This window comes from Peromyscus maniculatus, chromosome 1 (genome assembly GCF_049852395.1).
Source record: "Peromyscus maniculatus bairdii isolate BWxNUB_F1_BW_parent chromosome 1, HU_Pman_BW_mat_3.1, whole genome shotgun sequence".
Classification (NCBI taxonomy): Eukaryota; Metazoa; Chordata; class Mammalia; order Rodentia; family Cricetidae; genus Peromyscus; species Peromyscus maniculatus.
The window spans coordinates 201,102,318-201,126,490 of NC_134852.1; the positions used below are offsets into that span (position 1 = coordinate 201,102,318).

Below are 24,173 nucleotides of genomic sequence, written 5' to 3' on the forward strand. Positions count from 1 at the left end.
ATTTTAAGAGAAATTCAAAAATTCACCCTGTTCTCAGATACAATTTATAATATGCTACACACTGCAAGATGTTAACACATATGAGCCCAACCTCAGTAACTTTTAACTGTATGAAAGAGTCTCAAGTCATAAAAGGTATGAAGCAGGTATTGTTGTGTGCAGACATTGCGGAGGGCACATGGAATATTATAACATTCTGCCACCAGAGTGTATACGACCTTTTGGCAACTATGCCCAAGAACTTCAACATGACAAAACCCAAAATTGGCCAGCATGTGTTAAAACTGTTACTTATGCATTTCTAGTGGAATTGGAGACTGACTAGGGTATTTCTATAGGGGAGTTGATAACTAGAAACTTAATAATAGCTTTAATCCTTTGAACTAGTGATTGTACTTGCATAAATCTATTCTGGTGAAACAAACGAAGATGTACTCAAGATTTTTATGCAAGAATATTTGGCTAGAAAGTGACCACCTCACTAGAGAAGATAATTAAAGTGAATTATGGTGCATTCATATACTAAAGTCTTCAAGAGTTTGATTTTGTAGATTTTGAGCAGTGTGGGGGCCTGTTTACAACATTATATTAGGAAAAAGTGGAGTAGAGATTATATAAAGGATGAATTTTAACTTTTTAAGCATACGGATTAGAGGGTACGTATATGTATGTATATGCGTATGTATATGCATATGTATATGTGTATACACATACCAGAACCTTGGTTATGCTGTCCTCTGGGTGATGTGGCTAGGATGCCTATGCTGCCTTTTTTTTTTTTTTCCTGTATTTGAAGATATTTCTGCTGTAAAATTTTAGTACTTTCATATTTGACACTGGCCCTAGAGTGTGGCATTCTTTTCATCCAAGGCTATGGAGATGCTTTTGAGCTGGTGCCGGCTCAGAGGAGTGTAGCTTCTGATCTGTGAGGGGATGTTTCTCTGGATGGTCTGAGGAATGCTGTGGGACTCGAGGACAAGTCTAGCTTCTAGCCAATTTTTTCTTCCTGCCTAGCCTTGCTAACGAAAGCATTAACAGATTACTTTATAGCAGTGGTCTGTATGTCCAGAGCATTTTGAGTATAGACCATAAGGCCCACAAGGGCAATTGTGTATTTAGATAATATCACATGACTGACACTGGGCAGGCAGCAGGGGGTGCTAGTTGAAAATTGTGGCTTCAGTCCTGTGAGGCGATGGGATGACAAAGGTATCAGAGGCTCCATGAGGAGAGCTGCCATTTGCTCCTTGCTGGGGGAACACTTCTGCTTCTTCACTCCTGGGTGGGAAGATGGCAGGAATTGGAGGACTTTGGCCATTGTCCTCCATGGATGAGCAGGAGGATCCAGGAAGAACAGCCTGTGCAAAGGAGGAGTGATTGCTTTGCATTTGTCTCTCACAGCATCTCAAAATCAGAAGTGAATCTGGCTGAGTGAGTCCTTCAGGTCCTAGAATATACTTCTGCTTTTCCAATAACAACCCTGCATGGTATCCTTCAGCGTGTTTGAGAGGCTAAAAGAGACATCCAAGGTAGTCCCTTGACCTCACAGGAGCCCCTGTCAGCAGAAAGAAGCCTCACATACAAAAATTAAACAATAGCATAAAACAAGAGCACAAAAGAAAATATTATGCTCCTAGACAGCTATAGCAGGAGTGACCCAGGCTGAGAGCTCTGAAGTAGGAGGCAGTTAGGGAAAGGCCTCATGGAAGAGACACACCAAAGGAAGCCTCGTCTCTCTTCAGAGCTGACTTCTCTGGGGAGGGAGAGACTTCATTAATTGATGACACAATTAATAAAAACATTAGGTGCTTTCAATGGGTGAGGGTTCTCTTACCACTGAGCTTCTATGTGTGTGGGGAGGGCGATTTAAAAGTGAGTGTGATGCAGTCTTTTGGGTCTTGAGGGTGGGGAAATGGTCTGAGACTCGCACTAGTTCCCATTCTTTCTTTATAATAGTCCATATTTACCTGGGAGGTCTCTGGATCTGCACACAGATGTAATTGCACATCACATGGCCCCAGTTTGGTATATTGAAATTTTAAAGGAGAGTGGTAAACAGCTGTTCCCCAAACAGAGGTGCCTTTCTAAAAGTGTCTGGAACCTTCTAGTGTGAGCCTCATTATTTTTGTCCCCAGGAAAACTTGGTGAAACAACGTTGAGTCCATTTTCCCTAGGCTTCAATTTGTACATGTTGGCCACCTGCTGGAGGCTATCTTTGATTATGTGTATCATTTGCTCTGTCTTACCATGTGCCTTTTGGTTGTTTATTACTGATATGGGAAGAATGAGATGGTGAGATCTGTCCACTGCTGGGTGTGTATCTATAAGGCAGCTGCTGTCTGCCCAAAAATGTACAGAGCAGCTTTTCCTCCAGTGATGAGATGGTTGGTCTGTTATGGGGTCTCCCAGCCATTGGCAATGAAGTGATATGAAGGCCATTTAAGCTTCACAGAAATCCTGTGAAGAAATATTTATATTCCCATTGAGCAGATACGAAGCATGAGCTTCATGTAATTAGCCTGGGGTTCTACAGGCTGCATTTGAAACCAAATCTGCCTGACTGAAATGATTCCTTTTATGATTATGTTGGTTTGCCTTTTTTGAATACCAGTGCTTATCTATGAGAGGGTCCTCTTGCAGATGTGTTAATTTTCTGATTTGTATTGTGGCTGCTGATTACAAATCTTTTAATTGTTATGACTCTTAAGTACATGAGTGGTATGTGGCTACATTTAAATATGTTTTTGTTTGAAAATATTTTAATGGTATGAATAAAGTCAAGACCTTAAAACCAAGCCATACTTCTGTAGTTTCCTACCTAATGGTAGCTTACCAGTTATTCCTCTATTTTTTTTCTGTATTTTTTACATGCATTTTTTAGTATAATGTATATGTTTTTTAGTGAATGTATATGTTTTTTGGGGCCTATATACACTGTGTGTTTAACTTTATTATTATTATTATTATAAATTATTGTTGCTCAGGAGGACTTCAACAATTTTAGAATTATGTCTTAGAGGGTTTGCTAGGTCAAAGCTGTGATATTTACCTTATGAAAGGTGTCATCCATTTTCTCTGTCTCCCTCTCCCTGTCTGTCCATGTGTATAACATACTACCTTTTGGTTAGTTTTTCTACTGAGGACTTCCATTCTGTAATAATCACATGGCTGCAGTGACGAGTAACACGCCGATGTTGCTATCTTTGAAGCCAGCTGTGTCCCTTTCCCTTTCTTTACAAGCCTTCTTCCTTTTCCCCACCTGGATGGAAAGTAGGTCTCTTGGCTGATATAGGTCGGGAATTCTCAGTATTTTGAACCCTAAATAAAACATCCCTACAAATCTACTGCCTAAACTGAGGTTACTCAGTAAGCATGAACTTGTTCACACAAAGGAGTTGCATGCTGGTCCACCTCGTACCCTTACCTTCTGTTTCCAATGAGATTACTGGGACTGTGGTCCTGCTTGTAAGTCTACACTTTATCTGATCTCAGGAATTCTGTGTGATTCTCAGGTTCAGAGTGAGCTGAGCTGCCATCGTATGCATTTAGAACCCTGCTACAGCTTCCATCCCAGCAGCAGGACCAGGAAGGAATAGAGGTGGATACACTGTTAAATCGGCATGCGGCTTTTTGTGAGGTTGGATGCAACTGAAACATGAGCAACAAGGGGTCCCTGGGAGCTGTGCAAGCTTCTGGTCTTGGCATCAATGTGCGTGTGGTCTTTCTGAAGCAAAGGGTGGGAACAATAACCACTTGGAGAATGCAGCTCTTTAAATTGCTGGTTTGGTGCTTGAGGTCATAGTTAGTTACCTGGTTATTTGGGGTCAGGCTGGGCGTCTTTCAAAGCAATGGGGCCTGCTCCTTGGATAAAGAGGGAACAGGCCAGAGGGAAGTTCCATGATTTTCCATCACAAAGACTTTTTGAACCACTGTTGATTTTGAGCTGTACTTTGGATACACTGGACCCCGACCTTGGAGTGAGTGCAGTTTACCACACAGACAACCCATAATTGACTCTGGCCTCTCCTTGCTTTCCTCCTCAATGGATTTCAATGGAATACACTGAGGGAAATGGTTTCTCAGGCCTGGCACATTGAATCACGGTTATGTCTCTTTATTCTCAGAGTTGGACTTTATTGTCCTGTCATGGAGACAGCTGGAAACAGTGATCAGCCATCCTGCGATTGCTTATTGGACATCCAAGTGCCTAACCCTCTATTAAATGTTGGGAATGCAAAATAAGGAAAAACAAACTGGTTGCCCTCAAGAATAAGCCCATCCTGAGTGTGCGTGGAAATGATGGAACGAGATTTGACCCAAGTTTTTGCTACATCATTCTCTCTCATTTATGCTTGAGAACATCCATAGCTGAACATTAGAAAATGCAAATGTCTACTGAAGTCACAGATTTAATGTTTTAAATTTTGAATAGTGATTAAAACAACCATGTGTTTATTGTTGTTTATGGGATTATAATTAGTTTGGTTTTTATTTTTTAATTTTTATTTTTAAAAATTTATTTATTTATTTATTTTACATCCCAATTAACCACAGTTTCCTCTCCCTCCCCCTTCCATCCCTCTGTCCATCTCCCCTCCATCCCTTCCTCCTCTGTTTCTGTTCAGAAAGGGGTAGGCCTCCCATGGGTATCAACAAAGCATGGCATATCAAATTGCCATAAGACTAAGTACCTCCCCTTGTATTAAGGCTAGGTAAGGCAATCCAGTATGACAAAACATTAGGGACAGTCCCTGCTCTCATTGTTAGGAGTCCTACAAGCAGACTAAGCTACCCAACTGTCAAATATATATAGAGGGCCTAAGTTAGTCCCATGCCTTTGACCCCTCTGGCTCCTATAATCCTTTCTTTCCCTCTTTTGCAGGATTTCCTGAGCTTGGGCTAATGTTTGGCTGTGTATCTATTTCCATCAATTACTGGATGAAGGCTCTCTGATGACTATTGGGGCAGTCACCAATCTGATCATAAAAGATGGCCTGTTTAGGCACCATATCCACTATTGCTAGGAGTCTTAGTTGGGGTTATCCTTATAGATTCCTGGGAGTTGCTCTTGCACCAGGTTTCTACCTGACCCAGAAATGCCCTTCCCCCCTTTTCCAATCATCTCTTGTAGTACTGTCCCCTTCCATTCCTCAAGTTGCCTTCCCTACCTGCCCCCAGTTCACCCAGAAGTTCTCTTCTGTTTCCCCTTCCCAGGAAGATCCATGCATCCCGCTTGGATTCTCCTTGTTACCTATCCTCTCTGGGGCTGTAGATTGTAGAATGGTTATCCTTTACTTTACAGCTAATATACAGTTATGAGAGAGTCTATACCATATTTGTTTTTCTGGGTCTTGGTTACCTCACTCAGATTGATTTTTCTAGTTCCATCCATATGCCTTCAAATTTCCTGATGTCATTGTTTTTAACAGCTGAGTAATACTCCATTGTGTAAATGTACCACATTTTCTTATACATTCTTTGTTTGAGGGATATCTAGGTTGTTTCTAGGTTCTGGATATTACAAAAAAAGCTGCTATGAACATAGTTGAGCAAATGCCCTTGTGTTATGACTGAGCATCCTTTAGGTATAGCTCGAGTGGTATAGCCCTTTTTTTTTTTTTGAGACAGGGTTTCTCTGTGTAGCTTTGTGCCTTTCCTGGGACTCACTTGGTAGCCCAGGCTGGCCTTGAACTCACAGAGATCCGCCTGGCTCTGCCTCCCGAGTACTGGGATTAAAGGTGTGCACCACCACCGCCCGGCCAAGTATAGCCCTCTTATATACAAAAGATAAAAGGACTGAGAAAGAAATCAGGGAAACAACACCCTTCACAATAGCCACAAACAATATAAAATGTCTTGGGGTAACTCTAACCAAGCAAGAAAAAGACCTGTATGAAAAGAACTTCAAGTCTTTGAAGAAAGAAATTGGAGAAGATATCAGATAATCCTGTACAATATTTAAAATTTTATTTTTTTGAGAATTTCATATGTGAGTTTGTCATTTGTACCATTTTCTCCCCCCTTTTTCTCTATCCATTAACCCCACTCCTTCTCACATTCATAGCCTCTTATTCTTTGGTTAAAACCTTCCTTTCTGATAGACAGCAAAGGGGAAATGCTGTGGGATAATGCTTTTGTACACTGTTTTAATAAAAAGCTGATTGGCCAGTAGCCAGGCAGGAAGTATAGGCAGGGTGAGCAGACAAGAGGATTCTGGGAAGAGGAAGGGTTGAGTCAGGAATCACCAGCCAGATGCAGAGGAAGCAAGATGAGAATGTTTAACTGAGAAAAGGCAACAAGCCATGTGACTAAACATAGATAAAAATTATGGGTTAATTTAAGTGCAAGAGCTAGTCAGTAACAAACCTGAGCTAATGGTCAAGCAGTTATAAATAATATTAAGCCTCTGAATGATTATTTTACAAGTGGCTGCAGGTCCGCAGGGGCCAGTCGGGACCCAAGAAATCCTCTGGTTACAATTGCATTTACATATATATATATATATGACTGACTGCTTGGCATGCTATAAACTATCAGGAGGTTTATCCCTGGAGAAGTCTTATTCTCTTTCTCAGCAGCCATTGTTTGCCTACAGTTATTCATCTAGGGATGGGGCCTTGTGATAGTTTTCCCAACCATACTGGAATGTCAGAATGTCAACTGGAATGGTATTGTCATTTTCCAGCTCTTTTTTATGAAGTATATTGTTGAGATTTCATGTATATAGCTTTCTGTCACATATAGAAGATAGATCCTGGTCCTCTGGTTTTGACTGACTTTCCAATCCCCCTTCTACCATGCTCCCTGAGCCTTTATGTAGGGGTTTTATTGAAGATGTATCAACTGGGGCTGGGTACCCCACAGTCAGAAACAGTTGTTCTCTGCATTTTGATCAGCTATGGCTTTCTGTTATGGTCTCTGCTGCAAAATTAAGTTTCTTTGATGAGGCATATGAGTTAAAATTCTCTCTCTCTCTCTCTCTCTCTCTCTCTCTCTCTCTCTCTCTCTCTCTCTCTCTCTGTAATTTCTTTGGTGGTAAGATCTCACTATATAGCCCTAGCTGGCTTGGAATTCATTTTATAGACAGGGCTAGTATCTCAGTCTTCTATTGCCATAAAGAGACACCATGATCATGGCAACTCTTATAGATAAAAACATTTAATTAGGGCTGGCTTACAGTTTCAGAGGTTTAGTCCATTATTGTCATGGTGAGAAGCATGGTGGCATGCAGGCAGACATGGTGCTGGAGAAGGAGCTGAGAATTCTACATCTTGATCCACAGGCAGCCAAAGGATACAATTGTGTGCCACACTTGGCATAGCTTGAGCATATGAGATCTCAAAGTGACACATACTCTAACAAGGCCATACTACTCCAGCAAGGCCACATCCCCTAATGGTGACATCCCCTATGACCAAGCATTCAAACATATGAGTCTATGGGGGCCATCCCTATTGAAACTACCACATTCCACTTCCTGGCCCCCATAGGCTTGAAGCAATGACATAATGCAGAAATGCATTCAGTCCAACTTCAAAAGTCCCCATAGTCTGTAACAGTCTCAAAATTGTTTAACAGTCCAAAATTCAAAGTCTCTTCTGAGATTCATGCAATCTTTTCAGTGTAATCTCCTGCAAAAATCAAAATAAAAAAGCAGATCATATACTTCCAACATACAATGGCACAGGATATATATTTACCTTTCCAAAACATAGGTAAAGGAGCAGAGTGAGGAAATACTAGACTAAAGCAAGACTGAAAATTAGCTGGGCAAACTCCAGATTCTTCATCTCCATGTCTCATGTCAAAGTGCTCTTCAGATCTCCAACTCCTTTTATCTTCGTTGACTGCAACACACTTCTTTCTCATGTGGTATTTCTCCTCCCTGTTAGCAGCTCTCCTTTGCAGATATCCCATAACTTTGGCATCTCCAAAATTTTGGGATCTCCAAGGCAATCCAGGTTTCACTTTTAGAGTTTCACACAATAGCTTCTTTGGGCCTCCAAGCAGAGACAACCCTGCCACACATCTGGCTGGCCTCAATGGCTTTCCTCAGTCCCAGAGGGAGATTCCATAACCCCTTTCTTCTATCCTTAATTCTAAAGGCAGAACCCTGTGGCTAATGCTGCTGAATTCTGCTGTTTTCTGGGACTGCAACATGGCTCCCTCTTTTATTTACATCTTCACCTGCTTTCTGCTTTCAATGGTTGCCTTCACTGCCTAAGCTTGATAGCCCTGGTACTCACTTTGTAGACCAGGTTGGCCGCAAACTTAGAGATTCACTTCGCTTGTCTCTATCTTCTGAGTGCTGGTATTAAAGGCATGTACCACCATGCCTGTACTTAAGCTGTTATTTTATTCTTTTGGAATAAAATAAAGTTGGAAGTTTAGCTGGGTGGGGTCTTGCCTTGAGGTCACCACTCCCTTCATTCTATTTCTTAATCTGTTTAGCTCCTTGAACATAGGACTTAGCTCCATTCAACTTCCTGGTGCCCCTTTTCTCCTCAATCTGTACATTTAATATTTTTACTTGCTCTGCTTGCTTTTTTTTTTATCATACATCTTAAGAGTAAACACTAATAACCACATGACAGTCAATACTAGGCTGTTTTGAGATTTCCTCTACTGATGGAATTAATCTAAGTCTCCTCACTCTAGCTAGCCTCAAGCAGATCTTCAGGCAAGGGCAAAAGCGTCCACATTCCTTACCAAAATTGCACAAGAATGTTCTCTAGGCAACACACTCAAATTCTTCTCTGAAACCTCTTGACCCAGGCCCAGGCCCTCACAGTTCAAATCACCCTTAGCACTACTGTCTTCCATGCTTCTACTAGGATGGCCCATTAAGCCCCACTTAAAGCATTCAACTGCTTTTCTAATCCAAAGTCCCAAAGTCCAAATTCCTCCAAACAAAAACATGGTCAGGCCTATCATCACAATAGTCAGTCCCTGGTACCAACTTCTGTCTTAGTTTGGGCTTTATTGCTGTGAAGAGACATCATGACCACGGCAACTCTTATAAAGGAAAACACTTAGCTGGGGCTGGCTTACACTTTCAGATTTTCAGTCCATTGTCATCATGGCAAGAAACATGGTAGCCTACAGGCAGACATGGTGCTACAGAAGGAGCTGAGAGGTCTACATCTTTTTTTTGTTTGTTTGTTTTTCAAGACAGGATTTCTCTGTGTAACAATCCTCCTGGCTGTCCTGGAGTTCTCTTTGTAGACCAGGCTGGCATTGAACTCACAGAGATCCACTTGCCTCTGCCTCCCCAGTATGGGGATTAAAGGCATGCGCCTCCATACCTGGCTTGAATTCTACATCTTAATCCCCAGGCAACAAAAGGAGACAACTGTGTGCCACACTGGGCAAAGCTCGAGCATGTGAGACCTCAAAGCCTTCTTCCACAGTGACATACTTCCTCCACCAAGGCCACACCTACTCCAACAAGGCCACCCCCTCTAACAGTACCACTCCATATGACCAAGCATTCAAACACATGAGTCTATGTGCAGGGGGGGGGGCATTCCTGTTCAGACAACACAGCTGGCCTCTAACACACAGAGATCCTCTTGTTTCTACCTTCTGCGTGCTGGGATTAAGTATCTGCATCACCACACCTGGCTAAATATATATGTAATATATATTATATATGTGCAATATATTGTATAGTATATATGATATATATTAAGTAAACATAAAATAATACAGTTCCTATGACCTTTTTAAATATCCTTAGTAGTTGTACTGGCTGGCTTTGTGTGTCAGCTTGACATAAGCTAGAGTCATCAGATGAGGAAATGCCTCCATGAGATCAGCTTTAAGGCATTTTCTTAAGTAGTGGTTGATAGGGGAGGGCCCAGCCCATGGTGGGTGGTGCTACCCCTGGGCTGGCAGTCCTGTGTTCTACAAGAAAGCAGCTGAGCAAGCTAGGGGAAGCAAGCCAGTAAGCAGCACCCTGCTGTGGCCTCTGCATCAGCTCCTGCCTCCAAGTTCCTGCCTTGTTTGAGTTCCTGTCCTGACTTCCTTTGGTGATGAACAGCAATATGGAAGTGTAAGCTGAATAAACCCCTTTCTCCCCAACTTGCTTTTTGGTCATGGTGTTTCATTGCAGCAATAGAAACCCTAACCAGACATTACTTATCCTTCCTCCCCCTCCCACGCCTGTTTCCTCTGTGTTACTACAGGTTATGTACTAATGTACTCATATCTAAGTTTTAGGAGCTAGGGCATGCAAATAAGAGAAAAGATATGGTATTTGTCTTTTTGGGTTACCCCACTCAGTATAGTATGTTCTAGTTCCATCCATTTTCCCTGTGGATTTCATGATTTCACTCTTCTTTATAGCTGAACAGTATTCCAGTCTCTCTCTCTCTCTCTCTCTCTCTCTCTCTCTCTCTCTCTCTCTCTCTCTCTCTCTCTCTCTCTCTCTCTCTGTCTGTGTGTACCACATTTCTGTTTTCTATTCCTCAGTTGGAGGGCATTTAGATTGTTTCCGTTTTCTAGCTATTGTGACTAGAGTGACAATGAACATGGCTGAACAAGTATCTGTGGAATAGAGTGTCGCATCCATTGGGCATATGCCCCAGAATGAGGAGTGGTATGCCTGGGTCACATGGCAGGTCTGCTTTTTAAGAGTTCACAATGGCTGCACTAGTTTGGAATTCACCAACAGGGAATGAGGCTTCTTCTTTCCACACCTCCAGCCAGTATTTGTTGTCACTTGTTTTCTTGATCTTACTCACTCTGACTGTGTTAAGTCGAAATCTTCAAGTAGTTTTGATTTTCATTTCCCTGATTGGTAAGGATATGAACACTTTTTGAGACATTGCTTAACCATTGTTATTTCTTCTCTTGTGAACTCACCATTCAGATCCATGGCCCATTGTTTTTAACTGGGTCACTTGTTTTCTTAGCTCTGTTCACTTAGTTCTTTATATGCCCTGGATGTTAACTCTCTATTAGCTCTAGCTGGCAGTGATTCTCTCCCACTCTGAGCTTTCTCTTCATTTGGTTGTTTCCGTTGCTCCACAGAAGCTTTTTACTTTATGAGGTCACATTTGTTACTTCTTGGCCTCAACTCTTGGACAAATGGAATCCCGTAAAGAGAAGCCTTTCCCACACCTGTGTCTCGTAGAATACTGCCTATGGTATCATCCTGCAGTTTCAGAATTTAAGCTTTCACACTGGGTCTTCCATCCATCTGGAGTTGATTTTTTTTTGCAGGATAACCCATGTGGGTCTAATATCATTCTTCTACATGTGGATAACCAGTTTTCCCAGCACCATTTGTTGAAGATGCTGCCTTTTCTCCAGTGTGTGCTTTCTGGCACCTCTGTTAAATATCAGATGACTGTAATTAAATGCACTCCTGTTTGGGTCCTTTGTTAGAGATGAGGCTAGTTTTTTCACTCCTCTCTGTGGGATCTGCACAGCCCTTTTCTTCTGAGCTGAGGTCCAGATAGGTGGAGCCTCTGCAGGTGGTTATGATTGAGTCCACTTGTCTTTGCCCTGTGTAGTCAAACTCTGCATTTATAAAGATTTTTTTAAAAAGTTCCCATATTTTTATTTCCTTTTAAGCAACATTTAATGATTTCCAGAAAGAACAAAAGTACATGTGAATATTCAAGGAATAAGTAGAGAACTCCTGAGTCCTATTGCTATACATATAGAGGGAGATGTGGGCTTGAACTATAGGAACTTATTAGTGTGTAATCAGGACTAGAGTTGTGAGTCAGAAAAGAGAAGATCTGAATGATAACCATCATGAGAGAGAGAAAAGAGCAAGGGATGGCAGTGTACCAAGATAAACAACATCATGTAGGACAGGTATTTGACCAGATGTGGTAGCCAGCTGTGAAAAGATAACCAAGGACATTCACCCTGACAGAAGTCTTAGGAAGTTATTTTGGAAACAAAATCAGAATGTGAGTCTGGTAGTGTGGATAAAGGTAGAGACTGGCTGGCATTGCAGCTACCTATTTTAGGTTCTGGGAACCTACACAACCAAATAGGGAACCAACCACATACCTCCTGCTTTTGTAGATACAACCTCATTCTAATGAAAGCTGTAGTGGGCTTCTGGTCAGAGACAAGGTCAGGGTTCCATGCAAACCACTTGACTTCACTTAGGATTATGTGCCAATAAACCCATCAGAAGTTAAAAGCCACCAAAACCCAACATCCAGAAAACACTGCCTTGTCCTATCCCGGAATGATCCCTCACTAACTGGAAGCTGCAGTTTTCAGCTACTGCCCAGCATCTGGAGATAGTTACTACCTGCATCCCTAAGCCAGGAAAGGATACAAATTCAAAGTGATGTCTATATCTTTTACACCATCACAAAGTAGAAAGTTAAAAGTTGAGCCATTGGAAGCCAGAGACCATTGTAATTGTATCAGAGGTAGGCTCCTGAATCTAAAACACTTGCTACCTGGCCCTTTTACAGGGAAAATTTCATGACCTTGACCTAAATCTATGGAGAAATGACACAAAGAATTTGAGATAAATGACAGATATGCAAAGAAAAGAAAGAAAGAAAACATTTTAAGAGAAAGAGAACTATCTCATCTGTGGTCATGTGCTGATTTAAATGCCAAAGGAATCATTGAGTGGAAGAGGGGTAACACTCCAGGTATATAGAATGATCCCTCAGTTTTGTGGAGCTCAAGGGTTATAGGAAGAGAGGGACAGGGTGGGGAAGGGCTGAGGTGTAAGCAAAGGGAAGTGGAGGCTGGGGTAACAAGAACATACTTCTCCAATGTAGAGTTATATGGTGTCCACTGAGAACTGGTTGAGGGCCTTTGGAAGTCTGTTCATCTTGTGTAGAAATCTGGCACTGGGAGCTGCTGAGGGCCTAAAGACCAGCTCTGTTGGAAAGCCAAGGGAGCTACTCTAGATGTGTTTTTCTTTTACAATAACTGTTCATATGTTGATTGCCACTAACATCTCCAGATGTTTACAAGAGGAATGGGAATTTTTTGAGTGGATAGAGACCATACCATTTTCATCCTTCAACTCCTGTTGTTGCTACTGTGGGCAAGGCCTGGGTGAGAACACTGGACACGTGGTAGGTCAGGCTGGGGCGAGTCTTCAGAATGTACCATTTCTAGGCCAAGGCCTTCTGAGCACCTGTGGGATGAGACGGAAGTTTTTAATCAGTTAGAGGATGTAACAATTCCTTGAGCAGATTGAGAAGCTAAAAGCAGTGTCTCTTTGGAGGTAAAGCCTTCTTGGAGGAAATTTTGGCAATAATTAGCAAGGTAGAAGTGGCTTAGAGTATAAACTGGTGATTCCCCATGAAGAGGTCTACCCAGACACACTGCAACACAAGTGCATAAGTTAATGTGCCTAGCAATGTTTATTACAGCATTGCTTGTAATAGCAGACTTTATTTACTTCTTGTTGATGTTTTGGCTTTTTTAGATTGAGTCTTTTTGTGTAGCTTTGACTGGCCTTGAACTTGAGATGTTACTTCCCTGGCCTCTTTAGTGTTGGAATTACAGTCTTTCATGATATATAGTATGTTTTTCTTTAGACAGGGTCTCATATATCCTAGGGTGATCTCAAACACTGAGGATAATGAGGAGGAACTTTTGATCCTTCTGCCTCCACATCTACAGTGTTGTATTACAAACATAAGCCACTAAACCTGTTTTATGTGTGCTGGGAATCAAACCCAAGGATTTGTGCATATTAGGTGAGTGTTGCACCAATTTAGATATGTCCCCAATCCTGCAATAGCAGATTTTTAAAGAAAAAGAAAAAAGAAATAAATGTTTCTAAATAGATGAATGATTAAGTAGATGGTGATGTATTTGTGAGCAGAAATGCTACACAGCGATGAAAATGAATGTATTATGGCTGCGTGTGTCAGCAAGCGTGTGTCAATATCTTAACCTTGAATAAGGGAAAGAAAGTGTATCTACTCTGATTGCGTTTGTTAAAATGCAAGGGTAGGGGATGGAGAGAGAGCTCAGTAGGTTCACAAGCATGAGGACCTAAGCTTAAAGCTTTTCCACCCTCATCCATGGTTTAGTGTAGGTGTGTGTGTGTCTGTAATCCCAGCATTGGGGAAATGGAGAAAGCGGATTTCTGGAGCTCACTGTCCACTCAGCCTAACAAAACGAGTGAGCTCCAGGTTCAATGAAAGACTGTGTCTTTAAAAATCTAGTGGTTGAGTGATAGAGGAAGGTGCTCAACATTGACTTCTGACTTTTACACATGGACACACACCTCTGTACATACTCTCACATGTACACCCCCACCACATACACAGCCACACATACAAATGCAATAGCACTCAAAGTTAAATATTGCGTATAAATATAATTAATTATTTTAGTAGTTGCCATGCGATTATGGACTCATTATACTTTTCTCTGTGTTAGAAGCAATTAATGAAAATGTATTAGAACAAATGAGAGACAATGGGGATATATTACACACACCCCAAATACAACCCCCTATAGTGTTGAGGCACATCTGGACTCACCTGAGCTTAGGCACAGAAACAAAAGGCCTGTCTCTGTGCACATCTCACATGCCACCTTCTAGGTTAGCTATTCATCATGCAAACTGGCACTGTGCTGTGGAGAGACAGCCATTTTATGCACATATGACCTGTTTTTAGTGTTTGGAACACTTCAGTTTTGTGATGCTAGTGTCTGGATTTGACTGTAGAAGGGTAAGAGGAGACTGTTTCTAAGTGACACCCCATCTCCCATTGGCAGATGTCTGGAGCCCCAAGATACAGGATGGTTTGCTTTCTTGTCAGAGCAAGTTCTGCAGGCACAGCTGTCTTGGCAACAAGGCCAAGTCCTCTCTGCCATCTGCACTCCCCCCAGGCCATGTGGGACTACAGAACTCCATGGTCAAGGCGACATGCCACAGCCATGCTGGAAAGGACAGAGTCAAGGGCACCTTTGGTTCTACATGCTTGCTGGCTCCTTGAGGTACCTTCCATGAGGGGTACTTCCTTCTGTCCACTTGAATGAGCAGAAACTGCCAGAGGCTTTGAGGAAGCTGAATTGTAGAGAACATCCTTTGTTGGGAAGTCCCTTTTCTCAGCAGCCAATTCTGGAAAAGAGCAAAGTCAGTGTGAATCTGTTTTCAGTGTGTAGAAAGAGAGACTGCATGGTGCTGAGCATGCTGCCTTTGATGGGGGCTATTTGGATTCTGGAAGGGAGTTTGTTGTGACATCAGTCATGCAGGGAGCCCTGAGATTTTAGCTCTTACAAGATGCTTGTTATAGATATGATGGCAAAAGTCTCTGGTTGGAAAACAACATAGAACTAGGTTGTTGTGATAATAAAATTTAAGGTCCAAAAGGAGGTTGTATGATGATCTGAGTACATTTAAATGTCTCATATTAATAATAGAACGGGACTTAGAAAATATTCCCTCTTTGAGGGCAGGGGGTGGGGGGAGGAAGGTGGGAGGAGGGAGAACAGGGGAATCTGTGGCTGATATGTAAAATTAAATTAAATTATAAAATTTAAAAGAGAAAGAATATGCCTATATATAATTATGATTATGTGTATACAGGGTTTATATTTATGTATATATATGAATAAACATGTATTACTTTATGTAAAAAAAAATATTCCCTCTTCATCCATTTGTGTGCAGCTCCTTTGAGATGTGTTTTAATAAGGCCTTGACCTTGATTGAGCATGTTCTTGAGAGCCCAACTTGAGCAAGAAACCCAGATGGTTAGTTTACAGGAATTCCCTCAGCCTCTGTGGACTCTGTGGTCCCCGTGTTATAGCTGATCCCCTTGGCCAGCATTCAGCAAGAATCTGATTAAGTCTGTTTAGCCAGGAACTGCCTTACCCTCTCTGTAATTTCCATCCACTGATCCTCACTCTGCTTCTTGGCTATCAATCCCAATTTTCCTTGTTGCTTTTGGAATCTAGCCAAATCTCTCTTCCCTACGGCAAAACTCCATTGCAATAGGCCTCCTACTCACTGCATTGGCCCTCAGTAAAACTGGCCTCATCATTTTGACAATTGTCAAATGAAGGTGTTTTTGTTTGTTTGTTTGTTGTTTTGTTTTTCTTCCACAGGCTTAGAGAAGTATCTCATCTAGAGTAATACATTTGTATGCATTTTAGATTCAGTTCTAATGCCTGGACTGCCAGCCTCCATATTCAGTGTTCTTTTCCTACACAGTGCTGATTTTATGCTGAAAGGAGTGTAGATCAAGTCATTTAAAAATGTTTTATTTCAGTTAATAAAAGCATGCATCTTACAGCCTTTGGATGTTGTAATTTGTCGGTGAGAGCAGTGTTGCTCAGGGTGATAGGCTGATGCGGTATTTAACCTTGATTCTAATATGAGTGAATTACTGGTCCTTTCCTGGTACCAAGCGCTGCTGGATCTCAGCAATCTGTGACAGTCGTGCCAACATCTAGAGCATCAGGTATGATTTCTAGGAGGATGGCTGTGATTGAGTTACTGTTAAACTTTAGCAGTTGGTTAAAAATTTGTGAGTTGGTTTGGAGAAGTTCTTGTTTACTCTCACAAATAAATACAAAGCAAATAATACAAACCAATTCATTTTGAGCACTTGCATCATACCAGGCATGATATGAGGCATTGGAGCTGTTATATGATGTGTTGCTTGCCCGAAGGGAAGTCAAGTGAAAAAAGCGGTCCTGTAATAAAGTAGATGAAAGAGCAGGGAAGGCACGAAAATAGGAAGGAATACTTACAAAGGTGAAAAAAAAAACCACAAAGGGATTGGGATTAATTTCCCTGTAGGAAATTTATAAGATGGACAATATTAGAGTTAGGTTTGAAAGTTGGAGACCAACTTATTAAGAGGAAATACGTGGTGGCTGGTTTGGGGAGGGCAGTAAAATGTGGGATATGATTAGGAGAGTACAGTGAAGCCAGTAAGAAATCAGTGAGGAGCAAATGACTAGTAATGGGCTCCGTGAGGATGGTGGAAACCACCTTTTCAAAGACTAAGTTTGGAAATGAAGCTTATCTGTGTGCACGCCATGGGTCATCTCCCATGAAGTGTGAGGTAGACTGCTTCGAGTGGGTGGAGTGTAGTCTACTAACAGCATGGAGGCTAATGTCAGGGAAGAGAATGAGAGTGTCCTCCAAGCAGAATACTGTTACCAGTGCACGTATGAGCTGTACATTGCCATGCAAAGGGATGAGATGCTTGCTACATAATTTATTTGGGAGACAGAATCACAAGGACTTGGGCGTAGAGCTGATGTTGAGAGATATAGGCAAGAGAAAGACAGGGAGTGACTCCCCACACTGTGCCTGTGGTAGACTTGAGATTAAGCATAGGAAGCCAGCTTCTTGGGGGACTGAACTTACTAATGTTATTGTAACTGATATAAATGTGGAGATGGTGGCCTAGGGAGAGACTTGAAATATCATATTCATTTCTTTTGTGAGCATGTGAAGTACACACAATGGGTAAGACCATGTTTTTTTTTACCTGTTGTAGAAAGGAAAATGAATAAAAACCTCTTCATTGAAATTTGTTTTTATTATTTCTCTCCCCTGGATCCTATTGGTCTTCTCCTGATATTATTTTTGTATCCTCACAATTACTTCATGAAGTTGAATTATCCCCATTTCTCAGGTAAGAAATCTGAGGCTCCTGGAAGTTAAATAACTCATCCAGGGCATGTAATTAGAGAGCTACAGATGTGGAAAAGAATCAGATTTCCAACTCTTTTACTGGCTTTTGGGACCCTACTTCTCATACTGTGGTGCCTTATCCAGCCTTAATACATGGGGAGGGGGCTGGAGAGATGGCTCAGAGGTTAACAGCACCAATTGCTCTTCCAGAGGTCCTGAGTTCAATTCCCAGCAACCACATGGTGGCTCACAACCATCTGTAATGAGATCTGGCACTCCCTCCTGTATACATAATAAATAAATAAATCTTTAAAAAAAAATACATGGGGAGGTATTTAGTCTTACTGAAACTTCCTATGTCATATTTGGTTGGTATTCATGGGAGACCTGTCCTTTCCTATACAGAAACGGAGAAGGAGTGGATTGGGGATAGGAACAGAGGGGGCATGAGGAGAAGGTACTGGGAAGAGAAGAGAGAGGGGAAACTATGTTTGGAATGTTAAATAAATGAATAAATAAATTTATTTCTTAAAAAAAGAAGAATCAGATTTCCATATCTCCAGAGTTTATGGTTTCCTTTTTTCATCTTATCATGGCATTCAGTGAAGTTCTTTGACCCTGTGGAGCTTACCTTGTGGGTTCATGTCAGAGCATAAAGGAAATAACCATGACACCCTCAAAGAGTTAGAAAAGAGACATTCAGAGTGTGATTTGGCATGTGTAGGATAGGGAAATGCATTGTAGTACAGAGGAATTTTGAATGGTTTGGGGAAGAAGGATAGGGAAGCCTTATGCCATAAGTGGTTCTCAACCTTCCTAATGCTGTGAACTTTTAATACAGTTCCTCATGCTGAGGTGCCTCCCAACCATAAAATTATTTTATTGCTACTTCATAACTGTAGTTTTTCTACTGTTAAAAGACCTAATGTAAATATCTGTAATTTCCGATGGTCTTAGGTAACCCCCGTGAAAGGGTCATTAGACCCCCAAATGGGTCATGACCCTCAAGCTGAGAACTTCTGCGTTATGACAACAACCCTTAAAAGTCATCACCTGGGCTTCTCAGGCTATGAGCCAAGGCAGAACCAGATTAGAGTTTGAGAATGAATAAAGGATTAAAGAGAAATCAAGGACAGGTGATTACTCTGCTATCAGGATGCCAAAGTCAAGAAGAGTTGGAGAGAGATTGAGAACTGAGATTAAGAGGCACAATGTCTCATACTCACAAGGTCAACTGATGACAGAGAGAATATATTGGCCTCTAGGCCCCTCAAAAGCCTAAGCCAGAGAAGTGTCTCAAGACTAACCAATGAGGTGCTGGAACACAGGAGGGAAGGCTGGGGATACTGATTGTCTGAAAAGGAAAGTAGATGTGGATAGGGTTTCAGCAGTCACCAGGGGTTGGCAGGGAGTCTGCCCTCATGAATCCTATGGTCTGGCACTTTCTGTTCCTTCTCCAGCGGGGAAGAGGAAGAAGGCCAGCATAGAAAATAAGCCAATGGATTGATCTCCTTTGTTCTCTGAGCCTTTCTGTGTTTTTTCCACATCTGGTCACTTTCTTAGAAATACGGCTCAAGGGAGGAATAGGTAGCAAATAGTACCACAGTCAGAATGAGGGACCACTTTCCCCAGTTCAGTGCCATTGGTTTTTGACCTGTGATATACCATGTAAGACATCAGAATCCCTTCCTGGTATTGCCTCCTTTGGCCAGTGGACCTGGCATGCTCTTGCACAATTCCTGCTTCTGACAATTCCTTTGCTTCAGGTTCAGTGGAGGGGGGTGTGAAGTTGGCTGTAGTGCTGTGTGGGCAGAAAATCCCATCATCCCCCTCTGGTGGAAAAGCCTAGCTAGCATCTCTCTCCCTTTGTAGTTCATACTCACATAGAACTGAGGGTTGGATGGTGAGAACTGCGTCCTGCCCAGTACCACGTTCAGAGCCACTGAGTAAGCTGCGTGGGAGGCAGGCAGTCTCCAGCAGCTCCTTTCTCCATACAGCTTCACAAAAGGCAAGAAAGTAGGTCTCGGAGAAAGGTTGGGAGCAAAGGAGAGCAAGCTCGGGAGGAAGACGATGCATTAGTCTAATTGTTCTTCTAAAACTAATGGGGCTTTTTATCTCTGAAGGACACTTTCAAGCACTCATGATTTGGGAACGGAGATGCAGGTTTGGGTGGAGGGATCCTGGCTCCCCTTTCAATGCAATCCCTCATTTGATAAAACAATCTCTCCCTTCTTGTTTTGTCCCCCTCTCTTTCTGCAGGTCAACAGATTATGGCACCACCTATGAAAAACTAAATGACAAAGTGGGTTTGAAGACGGTCCTCAGTTACCTCTATGTCAACCCCACCAACAAAAGGAAGGTAAGAGGAGCAGTCAGGAGTTCCTGCCTTCTCCTTCTGGGTAGCAGAGTGGCTTTGGCCACGAGCTGAGAACAAACACAGCAGCTATCATAGCAGTTGTGGAGGGCCTACTTTATGTGCTGGGAACCCCATAAGCAGGCTGTGATTTTAACAAGAGGTGTGATAGTAATAGTAGTAGTAGTAGTAGTAGTAGTAGTAGTAGTAGTAGTAGTAACAAACAATGGGAACAGCAATGCCTGTGAGATTATGGAGCTGTGCACAGGATTCCTCTCTGTCTGTATGATACTGAGCCCTTTCCATGTCTTTCTTTGGCTTATAGTAAACCTGTGGGGTAGAAACCATTACTGCCCCATTATAGAGGAAAAGATACAAACTCAAAGAGATTATTTAATACTCTAGCTTGAACTGGTTCCAGCTAGACTCTGGAGCTCATCCCTTCTCTAGCTTCCTTCTTGCCTGCCTATCTATCTATCTATCTAACTATCTATCTATCTATCTATCTATCTATCTATCTATCTATCTATCTATCTATCTATCTAATCACCTATCTACCTACCTACCTATCTACTAGACAGCAGTTTACTCACAGAATCCCTTCCACCAAGGGAAAGAGTAGTGGTTCCTGGATTCTTCTACTTGAACTCCAAGTGCTTCAGAGGTAGAGGGCAGTCCTGGCTCTGCCAGCTACCTGATTTTCTGTTTTCCGCTTGACTGGCAGCCAGAATGAAATCATAGGAGGTCAAGCTTTCACCATGGAGACATATGGGAGGCTGAGACCTGAATTCCATGAAATAGTAGATAGCTCTAGGAGCCAAATACTGTATGTACAGTGTATTGGATTTAGAGAGATGTGGTCTATCCCCAGCTAGCAAAGCTCTACTGTTGAGAGCTTAGGTGGATCTGAACCAAAATAATCATAAGGTCATTTCAGTATCTCTAAAACTCTAATAAGTTTTCTCTCAAAAATTCAGTTTTCATTCTCCAGTGGCTTTGCAAAGCCCTCTTTTTCCCCAGGTAGGTTCAGGTGTGAGCTTCCACTATGTGTCTAGACATAGGCTCTCTAATTCTGATATGGCAGACTTAGCTCTCGGGAGTGAACTTCCATTTCCATGCAGACTTTCCAATCTCTGACACAGCAGTCTTGGTTGTGGCTTAAATGATTGTTTACACTGCCTAACATATCCCAACACAGTCTCATTTCTTCTCATTACATTTTCTCTGATGTCTCTGGAAGAAGAGGAAACTCAATTTCTGGCTCCCGCCTCAGCTGTTGTGATGCAAAATCCTAAAGTTCAGGAACTGCAAGAGTTCTCAGACCTCCAGAGGATGTCTGAGTCCCAAACTCTCTATTATTGGAAGGGTTGTGGAGGGGCTGCTATTGGTTTTAGCTTAGTACTTTCTGCTTGCAGCCTCCATTATTGGAAGGGCTGCTTAAGTGCTGTTATTGGGTTAAGCTGAGAAGTTTCTGTCCCAAAGCATTGCTGTGTTCACATTTTCCAGCTTTGTCATTTCAATTACTGAATGTTAGAGCTGAAAGGGACCATAGATTTCACTTCTTCCAGTGATTATGAGTGTTTTTTTTTTTAAACTGCAACCCCTTTGCAAATGGGATTGAAGGCCTAGACTTCTGCTCTAGAAGCATGCCTTTGCCATTGAATATTCATACATTGTGAGGGGTTTGTGAGCACCCCGAATTCCATGAACCCAAGACTCAAGATGTCAACAGAATATTGGATAAGAACCATTCATATAGAATGATTTACCGATTGGAAAACTGAAACCCTCTGAGGCCCGTGCAGACAAATGCACTAGTTGCTTTCCTCGTCACTGAGAAAATACAAAAGCACATGATCAAGGTAGTTCAAGACTCCAGCATGGTGGGGCCCTCCATAGCAGGGAGGAGTCAGGATGTCTAGGATTCCCTTCACCACAGATCTCTGGCCTTCTCTACCCTACAACTTTGAAGGAGGTTTATACATTTTGCAAGGACTTTCGTTAGTGGTATACAAAAGGTCACACCTCTCCACACCTGTTTTGTTCCCCTTCTGACATGTGTGCTCCTGGTGGGAAACTGTCACACATTTGTCACATTTCATCTTTACCAAGTTTTCTCTGCTCCTCCATAACATAGCTTCCAAGTTCTTAGAAGCAAGCGGGTGAAGGGAAGGTCCAGGTAGCTGCTTCAGTTTGGGAGGAACATATATCTGAAGTTTGAGGGTCAGGAACATAGAAATGTCACTTCCATTTGTCCTTCCTGGAGATGACATCCAGGTCGTGGACTGCCTGGAGAGCCATCTCATATTTTATGTCAGAAAACAGGGGTTAGTCCTATTTCATGGACTAAGAAACATTACTAAAACATGTCAGCTGTCTACTTGGAGGCGTTGCTAGGCAAACAAAGTGTAGATATATATATATTTTTTCTTTTTTACTCCGGTCAGGAAAAAAACAAACAAAAGGGCAGTTTCATGAGTTTGTTTGTTTTCAAAATGAGCAGAGAACTTAATGTTTACAGGAATCTTTTCTGATTCTTGAGACTTTTTTCACCCAAGGAAAGATGAGAATGGGCTCTGTTTTGCTGTTAGCATTTGACTTTGATTATATTTGGAGCCCCTGATTGTCAGTGACACAAATACATTGCACATGGGGACTTGTATTACCCAGAATATTTCTCATCTTTATTCACTGAGACAAAAGGACAAGTCAACATAAAGAAATATATCTTTTTTTTTTTTTAGCCAGGCGGTAGTGGCGCATGCCTTTAACCCCAGCACTTGGGAGGCAGAGCCAGAGCCAAGTGGATCTCTGTGAGTTTGAGGCCATCCTGATCTACAGAGCAAGATCCAGGACAAGCACCAAAGCTACACAGAGACCCTGTTTAGGACAAACAAAAAAACCAAAAACAAAAAAAAAAAGGAAAGAAAAAAACAAATACTTTTTTTTCTGCTTCTGTGTTTGTCTTGAACTCTGTACCATTATTATGATCATGGCATGCGACTTTAGTTTTCAACTTTTCAGGTTTAAAATATGCCTTGAATTCTAAGTGAGGTAACCCAGACTCAGAAAGACAAACATGGTATGTACTCACTCATAGGAGGATACTAGATGTGGGACAAGGATGACTGGACTGCTACTCACATCACCAGGGAGGCTACCTGGAAAACAGGACCCCAAGAAAGACATGGGGATCACCCAATGACAGAGAAATGGATGAGATCTACATGAACATCCTGGACATGAGTGGGGGTAATGAAGGGCGAGGGTTGAGGGAAAGAGAGCTTGTGGGGGGGGGATCCCAGCTGGATGAAGAACAGAGAGGGAGAACAAGGAATAGGAGACCATGGTAAATGAAGACCACATGAGAATAGGAAGAAGCAAAGTGCTAGAGAGGCCCACAGAAATCCACAAAGATACCCCCACAATAGACTGCTGGCAATGGTTGAGAGACAGCCTGAACTGACCTACTCTGGTGATAGGATGGCCAAACACCCTAATTGTTGTACTAGAAACTCCATCCAATGACTGAGGGGTCTGGATACAGAGATAAAAAAATATGCCTTGAAGCCGGGCGTTGGTGGCGCACGCCTTTAATCCCAGCACTCGGGAGGCAGAGCCAGGCGGATCTCTGTGAGTTCGAGGCCAGCCTGGGCTACCAAGTGAGCTCCAGGAAAGGCACAAAGCTACACAGAGAAACCCTGTCTCGAAAAACCAAAAAAAAAAAAAAAAAAAAAAAAAAAAAAAAAAAAAATATGCCTTGAAATCAAACCTTTCATTACCTGGATTCTCTTCCCAGCTTGCAGTAAGCAAGATTCTTTTGATTCTCTCAGTTCCCAAATTATCTTCAGCTCTCCACGCTCTTTGGCAGTGGGCTCCAGCAAGTTTTTCAGATAATCTTGTGGACGCATTTGCTTTTCACCTAATGAGTTATTTATTTAACAGATGGCTGCTGCTTTCCTCAGAGGCTGTGAATCCATCAGATGAGATCTGTTGCCCCTGGCGAAACTGTAAATTGTGCTTTTATTTATATAGTTCCTCATAAAAATAACCGTTGGCTTTTAATTTTTTCTTTGAGAAGAAGAAATTCTCCAAATCTTGGTAGTTCATAAGCCATTAGGTTAAAGACAGAAGTGTGTGTGTGTGTGTGTGTGTGTGTGTGTGTGTGTAGTTTCCTTCTCAGTAACACACTCAGGCAGCGAAGACTGA

General features: G+C 42.0%; 1 protein-coding gene across 1 annotated transcript in view; it reads left to right on the top strand.

Moving 5' to 3' along the window:
- The window catches only part of Sorcs3 (sortilin related VPS10 domain containing receptor 3), a 627,324-nt gene that overhangs the window by 257,327 nt on the left and 345,824 nt on the right, over positions 1–24,173 (top strand). Inside the window, exon 3 of the mRNA XM_006983301.4 lies at positions 19,871–19,970. Coding sequence (XP_006983363.1) covers positions 19,871–19,970 — 100 coding nt within the window. The remainder of the gene's footprint in view (positions 1–19,870; positions 19,971–24,173) is intronic.